Here is a 23,685-nt window from a genome sequence, read left to right as displayed (position 1 = left end):
GATGAATCTCAGAGGGTTGGGGAAGAGAAACCTCAGCAGTAATCTATTTCAAAATCATAAATCTTTGGCCTGGGACTGTGGTGTAGAAGGTTAAGCCTCAGCCTACAGTGCTGGTATCCCAAATGGGTGCCAGTTCAATTCCTGGCTGCCCCACTTTCAATCCAGCTCCCTGTTTATGGCCTGGGAAACCAGTGGAAGATGGCCCAAGTGCTTGGACCCCTGCAGCCACATGGGAGGTCCAGAAGAAACTCCTGCCTCTTGGCTTTAGATCCGTTCAGCTATAGCCATTGTGGCCATTTGGGGAGTGAACCAGAGGATTGGAGCTCTCTCTCTCTCTCTGTCTCTCCCTCTGTAACTGCCTCTTAAATAAATAAGTCTTTAAAAAAATTCTTAAAAGTTGGAGTTTCCTTCCCTCTTTTTTTTTTTAAGTTCTTAACATTGGTGCAATTTCAGCACCCGTGTCCCTTCCTGAAAGTAGTAGTGTATTTCCACCAAGAAAGCTAGTGTGACAGACTTAAGTTGCTTTGATGCCCACTTTCATCACTCTTATTTAATGTAGTATTGGAAGTTTGAGGCACAATTTGGGAAGAGAAATTGAACTTTGAAATTGCAAAGGAGGAAGTCAAAACATCCCTGTTGACATGTATGACATAGTGTACATGGAAAAGCCTAAACACTCTAGCAAAAAGCATTTGAATTGATAAATGAATACAGTCTAAGGTTAGAAAGCCAACATACAAAAAAAGTAACTTTTTGTACATCAGTAATGAACTGGGCAAGAGAAATCAAGAAAAAAGTCCCATTCACAATAGCCATCAAAAAATCGAATATTTAGGCATAAATTTACCAAAGAAGTGAAAAATCTCTACCATGAACACTATAAAATGTAAGAAATCATGAACACACACACACGCACACACACAGACAAGTTCCTTGCTCGTGGATAGAAAGAATATTAAGATATCTGTACTACTCAAAGCAATCTACAGATTCAACGCAATTCCTATCAAAATACCAATGAAACTCTTTAAAGAAAAAAATCTTAAAAATTCACTTGGAATTTTACAAAAGTCCCAGAATAGACAAAGCAATCGTGGGAAAAAAATTTAAGTTGCAGGCATCACAGTGTCTGACTTCAAAGCATACTACAAAGCTATAGTAATAAAAGCAGCATGCTACTGGCATAAAAACAGGCACATAGACCACTGAAACATAGTAGAGAGACCAGAATTTAATCCCCATGAATACAGACAGCTGATTTTTGACAAAAGTGCCCAGACGGAACACAACATTAAAGGAAGGATAGTCTTTTCAATAAATGGTAATGGCAAAATTGGATATAGAATGAAGTTAGGTTCCTGTCTGTTGCCAGATACAAAACTCACTTGGATTGAAGACCTAAATTTAAGACCTGAGACTATGAAATAGTTACAAGAAAACAAGGAAAACACTTCAAGGCAATGGAGTAGATGACTTCTTAAGACCTAAAATGCAGGCAACAAAAGTAAAAGTAAACAAAATGGCCTTATATGAATCTCAGAAGCTTTTGCCCAGCAAAGGAAACAACAGAGTGAAGAGACATCCAACAGACTGGGAGGGAATATTCCAAGCTGCTTATCCAGCAAGGGCTAGTATCTAAAATAGATCAGCAACTCTAAAAACTGAACAATAAGCAAACAACCAATTCATTGAAGAAATGGGCAGAGGATTTGAATAAACAGTTTTCAAAAAAGTACAAATGGCCAAAAAATAAATGAAAAAGTGCTCAGCATTACTAGCCATTAGAGAAATGCAAATCCGCACCACAATGAGACATCACCTCACCTCTTTCATAATGGCTGTTATCCAAAAGAAAGAAAACAACAATGTTGGTGATGTTGACAGAGGGGAACTATTTTATGCTGTTGGTGAGAATGTGATTAGTGCAGCCACTGTGGAAAATGTATGGAAATTTCCTTAGAAACTAGAAATAGATTTGCCCTAGGAACCAGCAGTCCCATTCCTGGATAAATCATTTTATCAGAGATACATGTTCCACCATACTTATGGCAGCCCTGTTCACAGTAGCCAAAATGCAGTCAACCAAGGTGTCCATTATTAGGTGACTGGATATAGGAAATGTGATACATACACATACATGCATATACCACAATGGAATACTCTTCAGCTATAAAAAAAGAATGAAATCCTATCATTTGCAGCAAAATGGTTTGAACTGAAAGACATCATGTTGATCAAAATCAGCTGGCCATAGAAGAAAGGTAAATACTACATGTTTGCCCTTATGCATGGGAGCTAAAGTTAAAAGAAAATGATAGAGGAGGAAGGAAAGGAAAGGGAAATGGAAAGGGTTAAAGTTTGTATTAAATGATTGACCAACAGATTGATAAGAATTATATGCTCCAATGGTAAGAATGCTTCTGTGACTTTTAAAATTTGCTTTATATGAGTGAAGTTGGACATCTTTTCACTTGGTTATTGATTATAGTCCTCACCTATTTTTCTGCTGGACTATGGTCTTTCTATTTTTTTTTATTTTTTGAACTTTTTATTCAGTAGAACATTAAACCTTTGACTGTAATATAAATTTAAAATGTCATCTCAAACTTTTTTTGACAGGCAGAGTTAGACAATGAAAGAGAGAGAGACAGAGAGGAAGGTCTTCCTTTTTCAGTTGGTTCACCCCCCCAGGTGGCCCTATGGCCGGTGCGTTGCGCCGATCTGAAGCCAGGAGCCAGGTGCTTCCTCCTGGTCTCCCATGGGGGTGCAGGGCCCAAGCACTTGCGCCATCCTCCGCTGCACTCCCGGGCCACAGCAGAGAGCTGGACTGGAAGAGGAGCAACCGGGACAGAATCCGGCACCCTGACCAGGACTAGAACCCGGGGTACCGGCGCCGTAGGCGGAGGATTAGCCTAGTGAGCCACAGCACTGGCCTCACAAAAACTTTTAATAAAAATGAATTTTAATAAAAGTACTTAAAGCAACAGTAGTCAAGAAAAAGTGATTCCCTGTGGCCACAGGGCTGTCTTCCTCAGAGTTCCCCAGGCATGGATGAAGCTGGTTTGAGCAGGACTGATGGATTTTAAAATAATTCCAATTATTTACTATTTCTTTTGTCTTTTGCACACAAAAAGAAGTTACTGATAATTCTTTATTTTCTGTGTTTACCAAGATTGCATTACCCTCCTGCTATGTGTGTGTGTAACTGAAGTTTGTCACATAAGCTACCTGTATAGTACTTGGAACAAGAGAACAGTGTGTCAGTGCTGGGGACTGGTGTGTGAAACATTTTTCTTTCCTGGGTTTAAATTTTAGTCTTTGCTGCTGCGTTGATGTTTGGTAACAGAGAGTTTGCAAATCAAGTAGAGGAAGAAAATAGAAATTAGCTTTTTGAAAATCTGAAGTTACAAATGTGAAACAAAGCAGTGTTAAATACTTTCCCAAAAATGTGTAAGTAAATACATATTGATGAGACAATAAAATCAATCATTTGATATAAGAGTTTGGTATCACAGTTATCCAGAATTATAACCTAATGTTCCTTTGCCCTTTGTTCTCATTTATCTCATCATAAGATGGAAACTTCCCATGAAGTATATTACTTAAAAAGGAAAGAAATATAGGTCAGCATTGTGGTGTGGCCGGTTAAGCCATTGCTTGTAACTGGTGTCCCCTGTTGGAGTGCAGATTAGCTCCCAGCTGCTCCGCTTCTGATCCACCTTCCTCTTAATGTGCCTGAGAAGGGAGTGAAGATGGCTGAAGTGCCTGGACCCCTGCCATCCATGTAGGAGATCTGGAAAGAGTACTGGGCTCCTGGCCTTGGTCCTGTGGCCATTTGAGCAGTGAACCAGTGGATGGAAGATATGCTCTCTCTCTTTTTCTCTTTTACATACTCACTCTTTCTCGGTTGCTCTGCATTTCAAATAAATACATTTTTTAAAAAATCACCATTGACACTTTAATGTTTAATTTCTCAACTATATACAATTATATACATGCACAAAAGTCAGTATATGTGCCTACAAATAGATAGCTTTGGAAAACATGTGTGGTACCGATTGGGAAGCATATGATGTGTGTTATAAGAGGAGCTACACTAAAAAGAGTACCAGGTACAGGATAATTACCTTAGGTCTGATTGAAGTACATCTCAACTGAGAAACATGAACTGTAAATTTTCCAGGCTTTTCGTTTGTGTGGGTTGTCCAATTCATTTCGTCTTAAATACAGCCTAAGGAGGAAAAGCAAGCACACATTACATTTTATTTTAGGACTAACAGTCAAGCCCTGCAGTAGGCCCCCTTGGCCTTCGTGAAAAGCCTTGCTCACCACATTTAGAACCTCAGCCTTTTTTTGTGTCTTACTTGGCTTCCTCCACATCCCTCACAGAATACCTTCATCTTCGCTAACAAGTACCTCAGTGACAACATACTACCAAATCTTTTAGCATCTCCTGTTATAGAATTAATGACATCCAAGATTGATAAAGCATGTTTGCATAGATGACAATGCCACCAGAGGCTTGATGTGTAATAAGACCCAATAACAGTGCCACCATTGTGGTATAGTGGGTTAAGTTGCCACTTGCAATGCTGGCGTCCCATATTGGAGTGCTTGTTTGAGTTCCAGTTGCTCCACTTTTGCTCCAACTCCCTGCTGATGGCCTGGGAAGGCAGCAGAAGATGGCCCAATGGCTTGGACATTTGTTGCCTACATCATGCCTCTCCCTTTCCCTCTCTCTCTCCTTCTCTCCCTCTCCTCCCTCTTCCCCCCACTTCCCTCTCCCTCTATCCCCCTTCTCTCCCTTCTTCATGCTCTCCCTCTCCCTCTATGTCTCCATCTCCCTCTCCATCTCCCCTCTCCCACTCCCCTCTCCCCTCTCTCCCTCCTCTGCCTCCATCTCCCCTCCTCTCCCTCTTCCCTCTCCCTCTGCCCCTCTCCCCTCTCTCCCTCTGCCTCCTCTCCTTCTCTCCCTCTCCCTTTTCCTCCTCTTCATCCTCTCCCCCTCCCTCTCCCTCTCCCTGGCAGAGGCTTTAACCCAGTGTGCCACAACACTCTCAACTTTCAAATAAATGAATCTTTAAAGAATAATAAAACCCAATAATACTGTTTTTTTTTTTTTAAGAATGACATTGGTGTTTTTTGCCAAACAACATCCTGATAGCTATAAAATCTGCTTTGCCAAGTAGTGTGTACATGTAAAGCTTACAGAAATCTTTAGAAACTTACATAAAAATGATCTAATATTGCTTCTCCAGTATGAACACATTGTTTCAAAGGACAAAACTGTACACTGTAGTAACAGCCATTTTTCAGGAGTAGCACCAGGTTTCTCTATTTGAGGGACTTTGCCCATGTAATGAATCAAAGTTTATTGTTTGTTTACTTCCAGATATAAATGCATAAAAATTTTCCATGAAATGCAGCATTCGCCTTCAAAATCTATTAAATGTGCGTGTATCACAGGAGTGTGTGTGAGATGTTCCCTCTGCTGTCTTATAGGACTTGGGATGGCACTCGAGCCAGTTCAGATTTGCAGCAGAGTAGGGTTGGATGTGATGAATATCAAATAGAGCCACATGCAATTGCAACCAACTTCACTCTAACTTGAATAATTTTCAAAGTATCTTTTCCTTTGGGTTGTAGGGTATGTTGATACCATCTTTTCACCCCCACAGAACATAACCCCAAAGTAGAGCATTTCTAGATTCAGGAATGAGTTCCAGGTATGGGTAAAAAGGTCTTTGGAATGATAACCTTGAAATCCACTTAATAAATGCTTTTTAATAAAAAGTTTCCTGATTGAGTTGTTAGAAAAATGTGCAATTGGGAGACTAATAAATTATTTCTTTTCTCTCTTGATCCCTCTTTCTGTTATGCTCTCCTGCTCTCTTACCCTCTTGCCCTCTTTCCCCAGCCCATCTGGCTCCCCCCACCCAATGATAAACCTTTCCTCTAACTCTGGTGTCTGGTGTGTTTTGTGGCAGCCTTACATCAGTACCATGACTTGGATCCAGGCTCCCCCATTGAACTTGCTCTCCCTTTGGGAGAGCCTCCAGAAATTGTGCTTTAGATTAGCATAGGTTGATGATTGCTTCTAAGTGGATCAGCACTTACTGGGGACCTGCTATATTTTGAATTCAAGGTACTGTGCATAATCATATTGAATTTACTGGGAGTACGTTATCACCATACTCAGGATCTGATTTTAATCCTTTGTAACTTAGAACACAGTTCTCTGGCATGGCCCATGAGGATCATGCAACAGTTGAGTCTCATCTAGGTTTTAAATAATCACATTGAATAAGTGTAATGAAGAGATTATAACAATTGGCAAAAGAATGGCCATTATATCTTACACACAGGCATTGAAGATTAGGCTGTTTCTATTGGATTTATACTATATCCATACCTGTTATTTTGTATGAAAGCTGTATTGAACCAAAAGAAGAATGCACAGTTGTCGTAGTATTTGGGGAGATTCTAAAAAGACATGGTTAAAGAAAAAATGGTTATTTTCATAGTAAAATTGATACCAAGAACTAGTTCCACAGAATAATCTCTTTGGCGTCTTCCCTTCATTTATGCCTCTATATACTGCTCTAACAACTGTACCCATTAAATAGGCAGCACTCCTTGATAATACACCTAGAGACAAGGAGGAGACTAATAGAATGCTGTTGCTTTGTCCTTTTGTTTCTATCAGGAATTTCAAGGATAGCCTGGGCTTTGGGCATAGCAGTTAAGATGCCACTTGGGACACCCACATCCTATATAAGAGTTCCTGGATTCAAGTCCCAGCTCAGCTCCTGATTCCAGCCTCCTGTTAGTGCACACCCTGGAGGCAACAGGTGATGGGTCCCTGCAACCCACATGGGAGACCAGATTTGAATTCCTGGCTCCCAGCCTCAGCTTTCCCCAGCCATGGCTCTTGTGGGGAGTTGAGGCATAAACTAGCCGATGGGCAGTCTCTTCTCTCTGCCTTTTTTGTTTTTAATTTATTTTTTAAGGAATACAAATTTCCTAAGTACAGTGTTAGAAATATAGTTATTCTTCACACCATACCCACCCTTCCACCCATACTCCCACCCCACCACCTCCTCCCTCTCCCTTTGCCAGTCTCATTCTCCATTAAGATTCATTTTCACTTAACTTTGTACACAGACCTACCATATGACCTATACTTAGTAAATATTCCAACAGTTTGCACACATACACAAACTGAGGAGTAGTATTATAGTTAACTCATAATGAAACTCATTGAGGGCAGAGGTCCTACATGGGGTGTTAGTGCACAGTGACTCCTTTTGTTAATTTAACAACTAATTTAACTAACAATTTATCTTATGTATGATTATCAGTGACCACCTGAAGCTCTTGACATGATCTGCCTAGGCTATGGAAACCTTGGAAGTCCACTAACTGTCAGTATTTGGACAAGGGCATAAGCAAAGTGGAAGCTTTCTCCTTCCTTTAGAGAAAAGTACATCCTTCTTTGATGGCCAATTCTTTCTGCTGGGGTCTCACTACAGAGTTCCTTCACGTAGCACATTTTTTGCCAGTGTCTTGACTTTCATTGCCTGAAATGCTCTCATGTGCTTTTCAGCCAGACCAGGAAGACTGAAGAGCTGAATCTGATGTCAGAGTATTATTGAAGTGATGGTCATTCTGTTAGTCTGCTGTGTGAACTACTTCCCATGTTGGAACATTCTCTTTTTTAATTCTATTATTATTACCAGGCACTTGATCATATATATATATATATATATATATATATGATCACTTTAACACTTAATATGACCACTTTAACAACCAAGATGGGATTTTTACCATCAGGCTTAATGGGATTTGGAGTCCCATGACAAGTTTTTAAACTGTACCCTTAGAATTAAGTCCACAGGAATATATGCAGAATTATAGAGCTTTACAGTTGCAAACTTCCTCTTCCCTCTCTTATTCCCACTCTTATTTTTTACTGAGATCTATTTTCAATTGACTTTATATACATATATATACATATACATATATATGGTTAACTGTTAAGTAAAAAATTCAAAAAATAGTATGAAGGAAAAATAACAAAAACTGTTCTTCGACAGTCAAGATAAGGGGAGCTCAAGTCATCCCTTCTTGAAGTGAATGTTGATTTAACTTCTACAGATTTTGTTTTAGGTGCTCTATTAATTCTCACAGTTGAGAGAGAACATATGGTATTTGTCCTTTGGGGACTGGCTTATTTCACTAAGTATGATGTTTTCAAGATTCATCCATTTAGTTGCAAATGAACTAATTTCATTTTTTCTTTACTGCTGTGTAGTATTCCATAGTGTATGTATCCTATGATTTCTTTATCCAGTCTTTGGTTGATGGGTATTTATTTTGATTGCATGCCTTAGCATTGTGAATCAAGCTGCAATAAACATGGAGGTACAGATAACTCTTTTGTTTACTGATTTCATTTCCCTTGGGTAAATTCCTGGGAGTGGGATGACTGGGTCAAATGGTGGGTCTATATTCAGATTTTTGAGGTATCTCCAAACTGTCTTCCAGAGCAGCTTTACCAGTTTACATTCCCACCAACATGGGATTAGGGTATCTTATGACGATTCTTTTTATTTCTTGGTTTCTTTTGTTACATTTCCTTTTTCATCTCTAATTTTGTTGATTTGGGTCTACTCTGTCTTTTTTTTTGGTTAGCTGGGCCAATAGTTTGTTTATTTTTTCAAAAATAGCTCTTCAGTTTGCTGATATTTTGTATTGTTTTTTGAATTCAATTTTGTTGAATTTTTTTTTCTCTAATTTTAGTTTTTTCTTTTTTTCTACTAGTTTAGGGTTTGGTTTACTGTTGGTTCATCCCCAGCATCCTGGCTCTAGTCCTGGTTGGGGCACCGGATTCTGTCCCGGTTGCTCCTCTTCCAGTTCAGCTCTCTGCTGTGGCCCAGGAGTGCAGTGGGGGATGGCCCAGGTCCTTGGGCCTGCACCTGCATGGGAGACCAGGAGGAGGCACCTGGCTCCTGACTTTGGATTGGTGCAGTGCTCTGGTCGCAATGCACCTGCCGTAGCAGCCACTTGGAGGGTGAACCAAGGGAAAAGGAAGACCTTTCTCTCTGTCTCTCTCTCTCTCTAACTCTGCCTGTCAAAAAAATAAAGTGAATAAAAAATGAATTCCTGTTATTTGCAAAAAAAAAAAATGGATGAAACTGGACAACATTATACTTAATGAAATAAGCCAGTCCCCAAAATACAAATGCCTTATGTTCTCTCTCATCTGTGATAACTAACAGAGCACCTAAAAGGTGATCTATTATAGTGAAATTGACACTTTGAGATGCAGTGACTTTGAACAGCCTTTGTCTTGACTGTTGAGGAACACTTTTATTTTCCATACTATTTGTTGAATGTTTTACCTAGTATAAAGTTAATCAGATAGGTATAAAGTTAATTGAAAATAGATCTTAGTAAAAAATTAGGAATGGGACTGAGAGGGAGGAGGAAGAGTGGTAGGAGTGTGGGTGGCAGAGCGGGTATGGTGGCATAAATCACTGTGTTCCTGAAGTTGGATTTATGAAATGCATGAAGTTTGTATCCTTTAAATAAAAGATTCTGGGAAGAAAACAGGTTTCCTGGGAGAGCCACAGCTGCTGCTCACAGTCAGGCACTTAGGCATCAGGCATCTGCCAGGATAATGAAGCATCCTGTGAAAAGCACAGTGTAAACCTCCATGACCACCTCACCTGCAGTCCTGTCAGGGCAGGCTACAGTTTACAGCCACCCTCCAGAGAGCCCTCAAGACCAAACTACTGGCATATTCAACAAATATCAACCATTTCTATAAGGAACAGCTGCACTGAATAGTTAGCCCTACTTATTGAAGATGATACAGTGTTGATGATGATAGAAATATCTGACATTTTGAGTGCTTTCATAATCAGAGGCTGGATGTTACCCAAGTACCCTAGGCCAATGACCTTTACACCATTGCTTCTACTTAGAAACCACTGTTTGAGAATTTAGAGCAGCTCCATTAGGTAGGAGGCCACCAGCCAGTGTGGTAACTACCCAGACTTGTTTCAACTCAGTGACCATCTGAATACTTACAAGATTCTTTTCCAACAGGCAGCAAGCAGGGGAAGAAGGAAGGTACAAGAAATAACTTTTAAGTTGCCCAGCATACTTGTTGGCAGTTCTGGTTGATGACTTCATAGGAATATGAATTGAAATTATTGAGGATTACTCCTTGGAATTTACCCCAAGGAAGTTAAATTGGCAATTAAAAGAGCTGTCTGCACCTTAATGTTTATTGCAGCTCAATTCACAATAGCTAAGACTTGGAATCAACCTAAATGCCCATCAACAGTAGACTGGATAAAGAAATTATGGGATATGTACTCTATGGAATCCTATACAGCAGTAAAAAAAAAAAAGAAAGAAATCCGGTCATTTGCAACAAAATGGAGGAATCCTGAAAACATCATGCTGAGTGAAATCAGCCCGTCCCAAAGGGACAAATATCATCTGTTCTCCCTGATCGGTGACAACTAACTGAGCACCAAAAAGGAAACCCGTTGAAGTGAAATGGACACTATGAGAAACAATGACTTGATCAGCCCTTGACCTGACTGTTATGAACAACTTAATACTTTATCCCTTTTACTATTTTTTTCTTCTACTTAATACCTTTGGTTGAACTCTGTAATTAACACTCAATTATTCTTAGGTGTTTAAATGTAACTGAAAAGTGATCCCTGTTAAATATAAGAGTGGGAATAATAGAGGGAGGAGATGTACAGTTTGGCACATGCTCAATCGGACTTGCTCCAAATGGTAGAGTTAGAAACATGTTGGGATTCCAATTCAGTCCCATCAAGGTGGCATGTACCAATGTCATCTCACTAGTCAAATGATCAATTTCAGTTCATAATTGATCATAATGATAGGATTAAGAGTCAAAGGGATCACATAAACAAGACTAGTGTCTGCAAATACTAACTGATAGAATTAAAAAGGAGAGAATGATCCAACATGGGAAGCAGGATACACAGCAGATTCACAGAATGGCAGACGTCCTAAACAGCACTTTGGCCTCAGAATCAGCCCTGAAGACATTTGCATCTGGCTAAAAAAGCCCATGAGAGTATTTCAGGCATGGAAAGCCAAGACACTGTGGCAAAAAGAAACAAACAAACCAACCTAAATGAAAGATCTCTGTGAGTGAGATCCCAGCGGAAAGAACAGGCCATCAGAGAAGGAGGTACCTATATCTCTGAAGGGAGGAGAAAACTTCTAGTTTGACTATGACCTTGTCTAAATAAGATTGGAGTCGACGAACTCAAGAGGCTTCCATAGCCTTGGCAGCTCATGACAAGAGACTCGGGTGATTACTGACGCCATAAACAAGAATGTCAGTTGTTAAATCAACAACAGAAATCACTGTGCACTTACCTCCCCATGTAGGATCTCTGTTCTTAATGTGTTGTTCAATGTGAATGCTATAACTAGTACTCAAACAGTATTTTACACTTTGTGTTTCTGTGTGGGTGCAAACTGTTGAAATCTTTACTTAATATATACTAAATTGATCTTCTGTCTATAAAGATAATTGAAAATGAATCTTGCGTGAATGGGATGGGAGAGGGAGTGGGAGATGGGATGGTTGTGGGTGGAGGGAGGTTATAGGGGGAAAAGCCACTGTAATCCAAAAGCTGTACTTTGGAAATTTATATTTATTAAATAGAAGTTTTTTAAAAACATAAAAAAGAAACTATTGAGGATTATAAATTTGTTATATGCAGAATAATATGCAAACACAACAATTTATGGCTGGTCAGTAGAAGTTATGCAGATATGTTCAAGTAAAGAAAATGAAAGGCATTCTTATTTATTTGAAGTTAAATATAGGGTTAAATATAGTGTTAAAATAAGGTTAATTTTAAGTTAAATATAGGGTTAATGAATACTATTTGTAATAAGCATCAACTTCGAGAAAAGCAAAGTCCCATTCAGTTTATAGCAATGTATTTTAAAGGTATAAAACAAAGAAGTTGTCACTGCTATGTAGTAAAAACACGTTTTTTTAGCTCCTTGGTTTTTGTGAGTTTTTTGATTAGTTTTATATATATATATATCAAGTAGAATTTAGAAAAACACAAAGGAGCTTCATACATGTGAATTATATAGAACTTTTTTTAAAAAAGAGCAAAATATCTTAGATTACATGTGTTTTTCTTTTTTGAAAATATGTTAGTGATATGATGCTTTCTTATTCCTGGTTACGGATTGAAGTCTCTCATCTCTGCTCTTGGGATTTGTAGCAATAGAAGTCCTAAATCAAAATCAATCAAAAGAGCAAACAAGTACAACAGCAGAAGTAATTTCTTGATTACTTACCCGAGAGAGAAATCTGACTTTAACGTCGTCATATAGGATTGGACAGTTCAACAATTCAATAATGACTTTGTCAGTTTCGACATCGTGAAATATCTGTGAATGAACACATGAAATTCAGAGCTAAAAATCTAGCTGCTGATGGGATCTGTAAAACTGAAGTGGTTTTCACTCATTCAGCCTTTCTGTATTTATCAAGTACTCTTAGCCTCATAGCAAACTCACTATATATATTAATAAATAGAACCTGTCAGGGCTGGCGCTGTGGTGTAGTGGGTAAAGCTGCAGGCCACAGTGCCGGCATCCCGTATGGATGCTGGTTTGAGTCCCGGTTTTCCACTTCTGACCCAATTCTCTGTGAAGGCCTGGGAAAGCAGTGGAGGATGGGCCCAGTTCTTGGACTCCTGCACCTTCGTAGGAGACCCAGAGGAAGCTCTTGGCTCCTGGCTTCAGATTGGCGCAGCTCTGGCTGTTGCAGCCATCTGGAGAGTGAATCAGCGGATGGAAGACTCTTTCTCTCCCTGCCTCTCCTCTCTGTGTGTAACTCTGACTTTCAAATAAATAAATAAATCTTTAAAAAAAGTAAATATAAACTCTCTTTTCTGTAAAGTTGCGAGTCTATAAATTTCTGTAACATTGTTTCAAAATTATATTGGGACACTTATTTATTTATTTATTTATTTATTTATTTTTTATTTAGTAAATATAAAATTTCCAAAGTACAGTTAATGGATTACAATGGCTTCCCCTCCCCATAATTTCCCTCCCACTCACACCCCTCCCATCTCCCACTCCCTCTCCCATTCCATTCACATCAAGATTCATTTTCAATTATCTTTATATACAGAAGATCAATTTAGTATATATTAAAAAGATTTCATCAGTTTGCACCCACACAGAAACACAAAGTGCAAAATACTGTTTGAGTACTAGTTATAGCATTACTTCACATTGGACAACACACTAAGGACAGATCCCACATGAGAAGTAAGTACACAGTGACTCCTGTTGTTGACTTAACAATTTGACACTCTTGTTTATGGTGTCAGTAATCTCCCTAGGCTCTTGTCATGAGTTGCCTAGGCTATGGAAGCCTTTTGAGTTCGCTGACTTCGATCTTATTCCCACAGGGTCATAGTCAAAGTGGAAGTTCTCTCCTCCCTTCAGAGAAAGGTACCTCCTTCTTTGATGGAGCCCAGTTCTTTCTACTGGGATCTCACTTGCAGAGATCTGTCATTTAAGTCTTCTTCTTTTTTTTTTTTTCCCCAGGGTGTCTTGGCTTTCCATGCCTAAAATACTCTCATGGGCTCTTCAGCCATATCCGAACGCCTTAAGGGCTGATTCTGAGGCCAGAGTGCTATTTAGGACATCTGCCATTCTATGAGTCTGCTGTGTATCCCGCTTCCCATGATGGATTGTTCTCTCCCTTTTTGATTCTATCAGTTAGTATTAGCAGACGCTAGTCTTGTTTATGTGATCCCTTTGACTCTTAGACCTATCAGTGTGATCAATTGTGAACTGAAATTGATCACCTGGACTAGTGAGATGGCATTGGTACATGCCACCTTGATGGGATTGTATTGGGATCCCCTGGCACAGTTCTAACTCCACCATTTGGGGCAAGTCCGATTGAGCATGATATTGGGACACATTTGAAAAGCAAAGTCTTTGATTTATTTTCAATTAAGTTTAGTCACGTAAACATTACTGTTTAATGTGTTATGGTTTTCATAAGTTGGACCACTTTTGATAATACACTCAAATCTTTAGTTTTAAAGTTGACACTGCCATTCAAGAAGCAATACAGAATGCTTAATCCAAAATCATGTGTTTTTGATGGGATCATTGGTAAGCTCCATTGCAGGCCTTTAAATGAAGTGATTAACGATAAACTTTCCAGGAGGAACAGATTTGGAATTATACTAAATATTTCTTTGTTACAGATTTATTTTTATACAATAATGGTATAGAAAATGAGAAAGACTTACGCTGGGCCCTGTGAAAAGCATAATAAGATATAGACTCAGTCGGTCCCTTCAGGGAGCTGGGCATGTAAAGAATAATAGTATAACTAATGTCAGGCTACATGGTGAAGACTGAGTGTGCTGTTATGAACTGCAGGGGGTGGTATTATTAGGCAACATAGAGTAGAGACTCTTCAAGGAGATAGCTACTGAGTTGAGTATGGAAGGGTTTGAATAAATAAAAGAGAGCACTGAAAATAGAATCTAGTGCATACATTGGGACAGAGGAGAGGGAAAAGACAAGCAGAAACATGAAGTAGAAATTAGAATTATATTCCAAGAACCTGCGAGGATGACCCGGTTTACAAGGAAAAATCTCTGCAGCTTAAGTTGCTGATGGAAATAAGCTCAGGTTGGATATGGTTATTGTATCTTGAGAGTTCAAGATCCATGGAAATAAGAGTGAAGTTGCTAGAGAGTATTGGGGAGAGGGGTATTTTATGTGTCAAAGTATCCTGACTACTGTCATGAATTAACATCTACTTGGTAATTTATAGTTGACAAATTTTTATTTTATTACCTAACTTAATTCTCACAACACTTGAGATGTCATCTTTATTTTTCAGATAAGAATGCTGACCCAAAGATGCTAACTGGCTTTAACTGTGCATAAACTGTGTGTCTTCTGACGTACATACAGCTCTTCACAATGAGAGCAATACTTCAAGATGCATGTTGTAGGATTCTACCCACTACAATGTGTAAGAAGAAAGACAAGGTAAGGAGACCATTGTTTAGAAACTTTGTCAGAGCAACGAGCAAATGGACTAAACAGTGGCAGTGGAAACATAAAGGAAAGGAGAATGAAGAAAAATTTCAAAGGAATAATCAGAGGAATTGGTGACTCATTGGATTTATGTGGAGAAGGCAAAGTGAGAATCAAAGATAATACCACGTGTGAAGACCTGAGTGAAAGAATGATGGTGCCATCTGCAGTAGCAGAGGAAAAGCTCCATTTGGCAAGTTTGGATTTGACTAACTTTGGATTGTTGGGGTAAAGACTGTCCATATTGTAATTTCTACATGTAGCAACAGTGAGTGCTCATTAATATATGTTCCACGGCTTAAAGAACAAATAATAATGTAAAGAAGGGGAATGGCTGAGAGTAACCAAGAATGGGGTAGTTACAGAAATGAAAACACAAATGTCAAGGATCAGGCCCAGGTGAATGCCCTCAGCTAGGAGAGGCAAAACAAAACAAAACAAAACAAAACAAAACAAAACAAAACAAAACCAACACAGGGGGACAGGACAAGGAGGATTAGTGTCAGGAATAGAAGCATGGGAGGGTCTTCTGAATGTTTACAGTTCCTAGACTCATGAAAGAAGCTTTATTATTGTTCCACAAAAGTCTTTATATAGTTAGGCATCACTTCAACATTTTAGCAGATCATTGTCTACTAGGGTCCCATTGCTTTGGGTAAAGAGACTCCTCTTTCATCCATATGCTTACATAGTTTCTCATAACGCTAACTCACAGGACTGTTGGTTACAGTCATCTGGAGCATTGCTATATCTACAGATAGCTGAGACCCATTCCAGATTTCCTGAATCATACCTTGGAGGCACAGATAATGAATTTGCATCTTTACATGCCCCTAGGAGATTTTCTTGTATGCTACAATTTGAAATTTTAGTGTTGGACAGTAAAAGGTAAAATGACCAAGAGGAAAAAAATATGGCTAAAAATAACTACAATCTGAAATTAAAATCTTGATAGATTCCTGGTAACATGCTCAGCATTTGTGGGAACCTAAAAGGCAAAGCCACAATTTACAATGATATATATTTTAGAAAATACCCTGGGAAACCCTCCCCCCTTTTTTTTTTTCAAACAATTTGGTTAAGTTAGCTCTGGTTTGCATCCATACTTACGGTTTCCATGTTGGATGGTAACTACAAAGCAACATAACATCTTCTTTGTGGTGAGTGATGGTTCAGGAGGCCAACATGCTGATATAACTTTGAGCTTTAAAAAAACTTCAGAATTTTCAATTCATATGCTTTCTCTTACCTTGCAGTTTTTAGAAGATGAACATGAAAAGACTGTCTGTTGTTTTGTAGTTATTTGAATTTTTAGGTCACTTCCATCGCCTTTTCCAACATCTGTATAAAATTAAAAAGATAGGCACACTAATGAGGAAACAATAAAATATTCTAGCTGGTTCAAAGTACCACACACAAGCATATAGTAAATGATGCAATGAACCTACGACTAGATGCAAATGGGCTAGTAGCCAATTGCATTCCACTGAACATATCCAGTTTGCATTTCTATGTAGAAAAGTTGTTTGCATTATCACTTTTCTACAACTTGCAGAGTAAAGAGCTCAAAGACAATGAAAGCTGGAAAGTGTGCAGTCACAGACATTACCCATCTAAGAGCCTCTCACACTTTTTCTTCTCAGTCTCCCTAGCTCCTTTCTCTTGTTGTCACAACCATTTGAAAGATTATTTTTATTCAAAAATCATACTGATCCCAGTAAGTTTGGCCCGCTTATTTACACGGGTGCAGGACGAATTTTAACTTGTCCAACAGTCCTTCCTGAGTTGGTTTACAAGCTAAGACATGTGGAAAGCTGAACACCCAGGATCTTGGATCTCAGATTGTCTTTTATTTGTTTGTTTGAAAGGCAGAGTTAGAGAGAGACAAAGATCTTCCATCTACTGCTTCACTCCCACAAATGGTCACAACATCCATGGGTGGGCCACACTGAAGCCAGGAGCCTGGAACTCCATCTGAGTCTCCCTTGTAGGTACCAGGGGCCCAAGCAGTCAGGCCATCCTCTGCTGCTCTCAGGTGCACCCACAGGGATCTGGATTTGGAACAGCACTTAAGTGGAATGATAAAACTGTAGGCAGTGGTTTAGCCTTCTATGCCGCAATGCTGGCCCCTGAGATTGAGGTTTTCCAATCCTCTATTTCATGTTAGTCTGAGATAAGCAAATCATGCCATAAAATTCCACACAACTTCACCTACAATAACTTGAAGTTGTGAATTTGAGCAACTCCCTATTTTTTCCAGATCTGCACCTTACAGTTGTAAGCATTGTCTCTACAGGGTGTTTTTTTTTTTTTTTTAAGATTTATTTTATTTATTTGAAAGACAGTTAGAGAGGTAGAGACAGAGAGACACCCGCTGGTTCACTCCCAGGATGGCCGCAACGGCCAGAGCTGTGCCAATAGGAAGCCAGGAGCTTCTTGCAGGTCTCTCACGTGGGTGCAAGGGTCCAAGAACTTGGGCCATCTTCTACTGCTTTCCTAGGCCATAGCAGAAAGCTGGATCAGGAGGAGCATCTAGGACTAGAAACAGTGTCCATATGGGATGCTGGCACTTCAGGCCAGGGCTTTTAACCCACTGTGTCGTAGCACTGGCCCCTTCTACAAGGTTTAAATAAAACCCAAAGTGATATTAAGAAAGAAGACATAATCTTAGGATATAATATCCGACTGACACAAAAATTCCCAAATTTTTAAATGATTTTTAGGCTTTGAATTTTGAGAAACTATTTTATTCTCATTGTTCCTATGAGAGAAAGGTGTTAAAACTTCATTAGGCTGAAATGCCCGTGACTTCCCTGAAATGGTTTAAAACTCACAAAGATTTCTTTAGATGCCCTAGTACTAGTAAAGCTCATCTGTATATATCCACAAGCAAATCTTCCCAAAGAATGGGAACATTGTTGCTTCTGCCCAGTTTTTCAGTTATACAAAAACACTTACTATGAATTGAATAAATGATAATTTTGTATGGCGTGAGGATTTTTTTTGGCGGGAGAGTCCAGTTGCAGAGATTTTTCACATTCTCAAAATATCCAACATATCTACTCTGCAAAGAAACAAAAGCTTCAGGTTACATGAGGAAGAAAAGCTGAAAATCAGAAATTCCTATTGTGAGGGCAGGGCATAGAGCTTGGTAAGGGCAGTAAGAAATTAAGAAATCACTTGCTGGATTTTGTTATAAGACAGAGTGTTTTTATGTATGTGGCCTCAAAACTACCTTAGGAAACAATACTGAACTAAGTGCTTTGGGAGGAAACCAGAAAGGAATCAGGTCTGGCTTATAGGGTGCTTATAATTATGATTGTGTTTTAGACTACACCATTATCCATGTGTGGATAGAAGCAAGGATGTGACTGAGTTACGGGAAGCTTTGTGATTGGGTGAAGAATAGCCTATGATAATGGAAGAATGGTATTTGCAAACTCAGGAGGAGACCAACATCTCTCAGGTAGATTCTTGGTCATTTTTACCTTGCCTCTGCCAGCTAGAGTTTCTTTAATTATCATTTTCTCAGTTCTGTTGTTGCAAAGAAGTTCTGGAATTTTCTTGGTTTCATTCTTTCTGTGATAAACTTATTCACAAGGTCTGTCCTTGAGTCTTTCTTAAGGAAGTTGAACAGTTCTGGCACTGAACCAACAGGACTCAGAAGTTCACAGATTCTTCTTTCCCCATTGGGAAGTTTAATAAAATTAAGTGTTGTACTTTCTATGAGAAAGGGCAGCCATGAGATAGTCTCATGCAAGTTCTTAACTCAGGGATAGATGTAATGTGACCAGGAGACTGGCTCACTGGGAGGGTCAGAATGTGATGGTGTCTGGAGAATCATCACTTGACATAAAGGAACCTCTGCCCCAGGGCCTTGCCAAATCTGAAGTCTGCAGCTGAGTTCTTCTATTGCTATCCCAGTGAATCAGAAGACATTCAGGTGTAGCATATGGTGTGCTAGTTCTGGACTAAAGTCAGGATAACTGTGCAGGACTAAAGGAGAAATGGAGAAAGGGAGATGTATGGGGAGAGTCAGTGAAGGAGCTGCATTTCACATACCCTTGGCTCCTGCCACCAGATTCATAGCATGAAGATACACAGTGCTGACAAGCTGGGAAATAGCAAAGGGTCTTATTGTCTTAGAGCACAGGATATGTGACAGCACTTAATGAAGAAAAAATTTGAAAAATCAAATTGAAGAGGATTTTTTTTAACAGGCAGAGTGGACAGTGAGAGAGAGAGACAGAGAGAAAGGTCTTCCTTTTGCCGTTGGTTCACCCTCCAATGGCCGCCGCGGCTGGTGCGCTGCGGCCGGCACACCACGCTGATCCAATGGCAGGAGCCAGGTGCTTCTCCTGGTCTCCCATGGGGTGCAGGGCCCAAGGACTTGGGCCATCCTCCACTGCACTCCCAGGCCATAGCAGAGGGCTGGCTTGGAAGAGGGGCAACCGGGACAGAATCCGGCACCCTGACTGGGACTAGAACCCGATGTGCCGGCGCCGCAAGGCAGAGGATTAGCCTAGTGAGCCGCAGCACCGGCCGCAGAAGATCTTGAGAGCTAGGTTAGAACATATAGTTGCCATTGGCAGCAGGGAGCCATCATGGATTTTGAGCATGGAAATGGCGTGATAAAAGATGGACTTCAGTAGGTTGATGTATTACTTTTATCCAAGGGTGTATGTATATCTTGTTTTTTGTTTTCTTTGGCTTAGGTATGGGAGAAAAGTATTGGTGAGTAAAGGCTGAATTCTTTTGTCCTAACCAAAGATCTAGGGTGAGAAGTTACTGTGTGCTGCTTTCAAAGCCCAGTGTAGTTATTCAGTTGCCATCACTTCACTCAAAGAAAGTCTCTCATTTATAGCTACATTCACATCTCCCTAAGAGTCTCAATCAGCTCTCACTTTGGTTTTAGGGGGACAATAAATAGAAGCTGTTCACAGCATGGACTATACTGGGCTTCAGATTTGACAGATCTAGATTTGAGTTCTTGGTTCTAGTGGTTAATTTCTCTGAACTTCAATTTCATAATCTGTAAAATGGGATTCATAACAGTGCCTATTGAATTAGGTAATGAATATAAAACCCTTAGCATGTATCAATAAAGTCTAGACTGTTGTAAACTCTATCAGATAAATGTTTTGATTTCTGCAATAAACAAATCACAAGGAATAAAAATGAGATGGGAAACAGAAACAGAAAGAGACCTAAGAGAGGTAGCATCCAAATGATATGTATGGGCCTTGTTTGTATTGTAACTGAAACAAAGTTTTCTAAGTATCTTAGACAATTATGAAAATTTAAAAATAAACTCAAAATTTGAAATTATTAAGATTTTATAAGGCATACAGCATTTGATGTGATAAATGGTATTAAGATTTTTGGGTTCTCTTGAGACCTTATGTTAGATGTCATACCAAAATACTTGTGGGATAAAATGATCTCATGGGTGTAATTTCCTTCAGAATAACCCAGGTTTGGTAAAACAGAGTGGAATAGGGTTGAGGAATTTGGATAGAGAGGGGAGAGAATGAATAAACCATGATTGGTTAGTTATGAGATAAAGTGGCATGTTGAGTAAAAATGGATTTGTTGTATAATTGTCTTTTTTGCATATGTTTGAAAATTTCCATAATCTTTTTAAAAGGAAAAAATTCAGCAATCTCCACATAAATATTATAAATCCTAAATGAAATAGTTTTAAGTTTAGAAGCATTTGGGGTATATTAGAGGTTTTGAAAAGTGTTTATTTTCCTTTTTCTTTTTTTTTTTTAAATTGACAGAGTTACAGACAGTGTGAGAGAAAAAGGTCTTCCTTCCATTGGTTCACTCCCCAAATGGCTGCTATGGCCGACGCTGCGCTGATCTGAAGCCAGGAGCCAGGTGCTTCTTCCTGGTTTCCCATGGGTGTGCAGGAGCCCAAACACTTGGCCCATCCTCCACTGCCCTCCTTGGCCATAGCAGAGAGCTGGATTGGAAGAGGAGCAACTGGGACTAGAACCCAGTGCCCATATGGGATGCCGGCACTATAGGCGGAGGATTAACCAAGCGAGCCATGGTGCCGGCCTCTATTTTCTTTTTTCTTTAACCATCAAAATATAGACATTCCTTCTCCCTCCCCAACCACTCTCACAAGGAAATCATCTAGAAATAGTTCTCATGATTCTCTGAGAGGGCAACATTGCTGCAGGAGGGGTTTGTGAAAGACTCAGTTCCTCTTCTATGGGGAAATCAAAGGCAACTGATAAGCATTAGGGGCCTGGAATCTTAGGTATTAGACTTGCCTATTACAGGAAAGTAATCAACTGCTGAACTCTGTACACAACAACAAATATCAAATGCTCTAGGGAGGACCCACTGCTCCTCAAGCATGGGCAGCGACTGAGGTATAGGTTTTGGTCCTGAGGAGGAGTTAAAGCCTGCTGCAGGGCACCCAAGGGCCACTGCCTGATATCCAACAGAGAAGAGTCTAAAGTGAAACCATGTGTCGGGCTAATCTTAACCCACTCCCCCCAAAGAAGTGCCCCTTTAAAAAGAAAACTTACTTGGGAGGGAGTTTCAATTCCTTGGAATTTACTACTGATGGTGTGATCAGTACGTCGACTTGCAAAATAAGCAAGACTTTCCTATAGAAAAGGAGCAACACAACAATGGTTCATCTGCAATCTTCCCTTTCCCATAGTAGATGTGTTTTAAGTTTCTAAGGACACATTATTTCCTTAAGGGGGAGCATTCTGTGAAGAGAGGCTACTCAAAATAACAGTATTAAAAAGGCTACATCAAAGATATGTCTCATTCAAAGATTCCTGCATACATGGACTTTCAGAACTAGAATGCCCTTAGAAACTATTTGGTCCAACTCTTCTTTCTACCTTCCAATATACAAATGAGAAGACTGAGATGAAAAGAAAATGAAATTGTAACCCACATTAATAAACCCATGATATACACACAGACTTGGGCATACACACACACCCATCAAACATTGATATTTTCTAATCTCCATTTTAGAAGTGAAACACTACTCAGTAAGTTGCTTTTACAACTCACTGAAACATAATGATGTATGACTTAAAGAAACACCTATTTTCCAAACTTGTGTATCTTAGATTATAAGACAGAAGTGGCTAGAGAGCTGTTTTTTTTTCCTTTTTTTTAAATTTAGTAAATATAAATTTCCAAAGTACGGTTTATGGATTACATTGGCTTTCTCCCCCATAATTTCCCTCCCACTCGCACTCCTCCCATCTCCTGGAGAGCTGACTGTTGTGCATAACCCTCAGCTCCTCTTCTCTCTACTGCAGGCCAGCAGACCAGAGCTGCTGGAAGTAGGGACTTAAGTGGCAGCTTCCCAAAAATATGGCAGCAAAATGAACCCTGCTTTAAGACATGGGAACAACTCACCTTCTCTTCTCAGCAATTTCCAGATTACAGTTATTATGTATATTGACTTTGCAAAAATAGTAATTAACCATGAGAGACTCTGAGTGGGAAAGCAAGGCCTTTTATGTATATACAGCAATTTTAAGGATAGCCAAGGTCCTCTGCAAAATGCATCTAATTAATCTGAATATTATTCTCATGAGGAAGTCCTGCAACGCTTTGCATTTGTATAACTTGGCTTTACTGACCTCACTTAATCCTGCTCCTATTGGGTCCCACTTGTATTTAAAAGATTAATAGTGTATACATCATGATTTTTTTGCATTCGTTTTTATTTTTAAAATATTGATTTAACATTATTTATGCTAACTACTGAGATTTTTTATATTCCCTTAAATTTTATGCCTCACACATTTTACCCTAGTCCTTGTCCAGGGTAAGAAGTAGTCATTTACTAATTTCATAGTGGATATGAAACAAAGGAGGAGCCAACCAATACTTTTTAATGACCCACTCTCCAGTTACAGTTTCACTTAACCATTGGGACTCAGAGAGTCACCATAACATCCTAGCAGTGATAGTTCAGAATTGGCGATTTCAGTAAGCACAAGACAGATTGTAGTAACATGTTTCATACCTTTGCAGTACCAAAGATCTGATTACCAATGAGGCAAGCACAGACCATTGTCCCAGTTCTTCCTAGAAAAGAAAAGTTAGTTTAAGAAGCTAGTTCATGGTAGAACTTAGTATGAAAATACACTCAGAAGTATCCAGAGTGTGTTTTTGATTGACTTTTTTACACCCTGAATGTGCTTGTCACAAATAGTTTAGTAATAGCCAAGATATTTCGCTGTTTTATGGTTGTATCTGGAATTTGGTTCTGTAAATGGACATGATACACTTGTGCACATGTGTACTTGTCTTGAATCACAGATGCTGGGAAACACACTGGAGGCAGTCAGTTCTGCCTAGGACTCCAAGCCTAAAGCCTCACTTGCTAATTAGGAACTAATTCTACACTCTATGATCCATATAACATAAATAAAAGTATCTATAAAAGTTAAAAATAGCGGTCAGAGTTGTGGCACAGCAGGTTAAGCTAGTCCATTTCAGATCCAGCTCCTTGCT

The 23,685-nt window shown here is 39.3% G+C and overlaps 2 protein-coding genes across 12 annotated transcripts in view; one reads left to right on the top strand and one right to left on the bottom strand.

Annotated features, from left to right (window-relative positions):
- The window catches only part of LOC138843813 (uncharacterized), a 63,026-nt gene that overhangs the window by 23,942 nt on the left and 15,399 nt on the right, over nucleotides 1-23,685 (top strand). The window contains exons 2-3 of one of the 4 annotated variants that reach the window (XM_070048944.1): nucleotides 14,975-15,126; nucleotides 18,505-18,640. The gene's annotated coding sequence lies outside the window, so the exon portion shown is untranslated. Of the gene's footprint in view, nucleotides 1-13,653; nucleotides 15,207-18,504; nucleotides 20,303-23,685 lie in introns of those variants that run through there. The other 3 variants (XM_070048943.1, XM_070048942.1, XM_070048945.1) reach the window with 3 other exon arrangements.
- The window catches only part of LOC127489446 (phosphatidylinositol 3,4,5-trisphosphate 3-phosphatase TPTE2-like), a 114,715-nt gene continuing 91,470 nt past the window's right edge, over nucleotides 441-23,685 (bottom strand). For 7 of the 8 annotated variants that reach the window (XM_070048917.1, XM_070048918.1, XM_070048922.1 and 4 more), the window contains 2 exons: nucleotides 23,195-23,256; nucleotides 19,288-21,800 (listed from right to left, as the gene is read on the bottom strand). In XM_070048917.1, the coding sequence (XP_069905018.1) occupies nucleotides 21,462-21,800; nucleotides 23,195-23,256 (401 nt within the window). In that variant the 3' untranslated portion in view covers nucleotides 19,288-21,461. Of the gene's footprint in view, nucleotides 4,232-6,412; nucleotides 6,484-12,387; nucleotides 12,481-16,423; nucleotides 16,516-18,132; nucleotides 18,239-19,287; nucleotides 21,801-23,194; nucleotides 23,257-23,685 lie in introns of those variants that run through there. The other variant, XM_070048925.1, reaches the window with a different exon arrangement.

This window comes from Oryctolagus cuniculus, chromosome 9 (genome assembly GCF_964237555.1).
Source record: "Oryctolagus cuniculus chromosome 9, mOryCun1.1, whole genome shotgun sequence".
NCBI classification, from domain to species: Eukaryota; Metazoa; Chordata; class Mammalia; order Lagomorpha; family Leporidae; genus Oryctolagus; species Oryctolagus cuniculus.
Note: the sequence above shows the minus strand (reverse complement) of the source record. Positions and strands in the feature narration are given on the sequence as shown.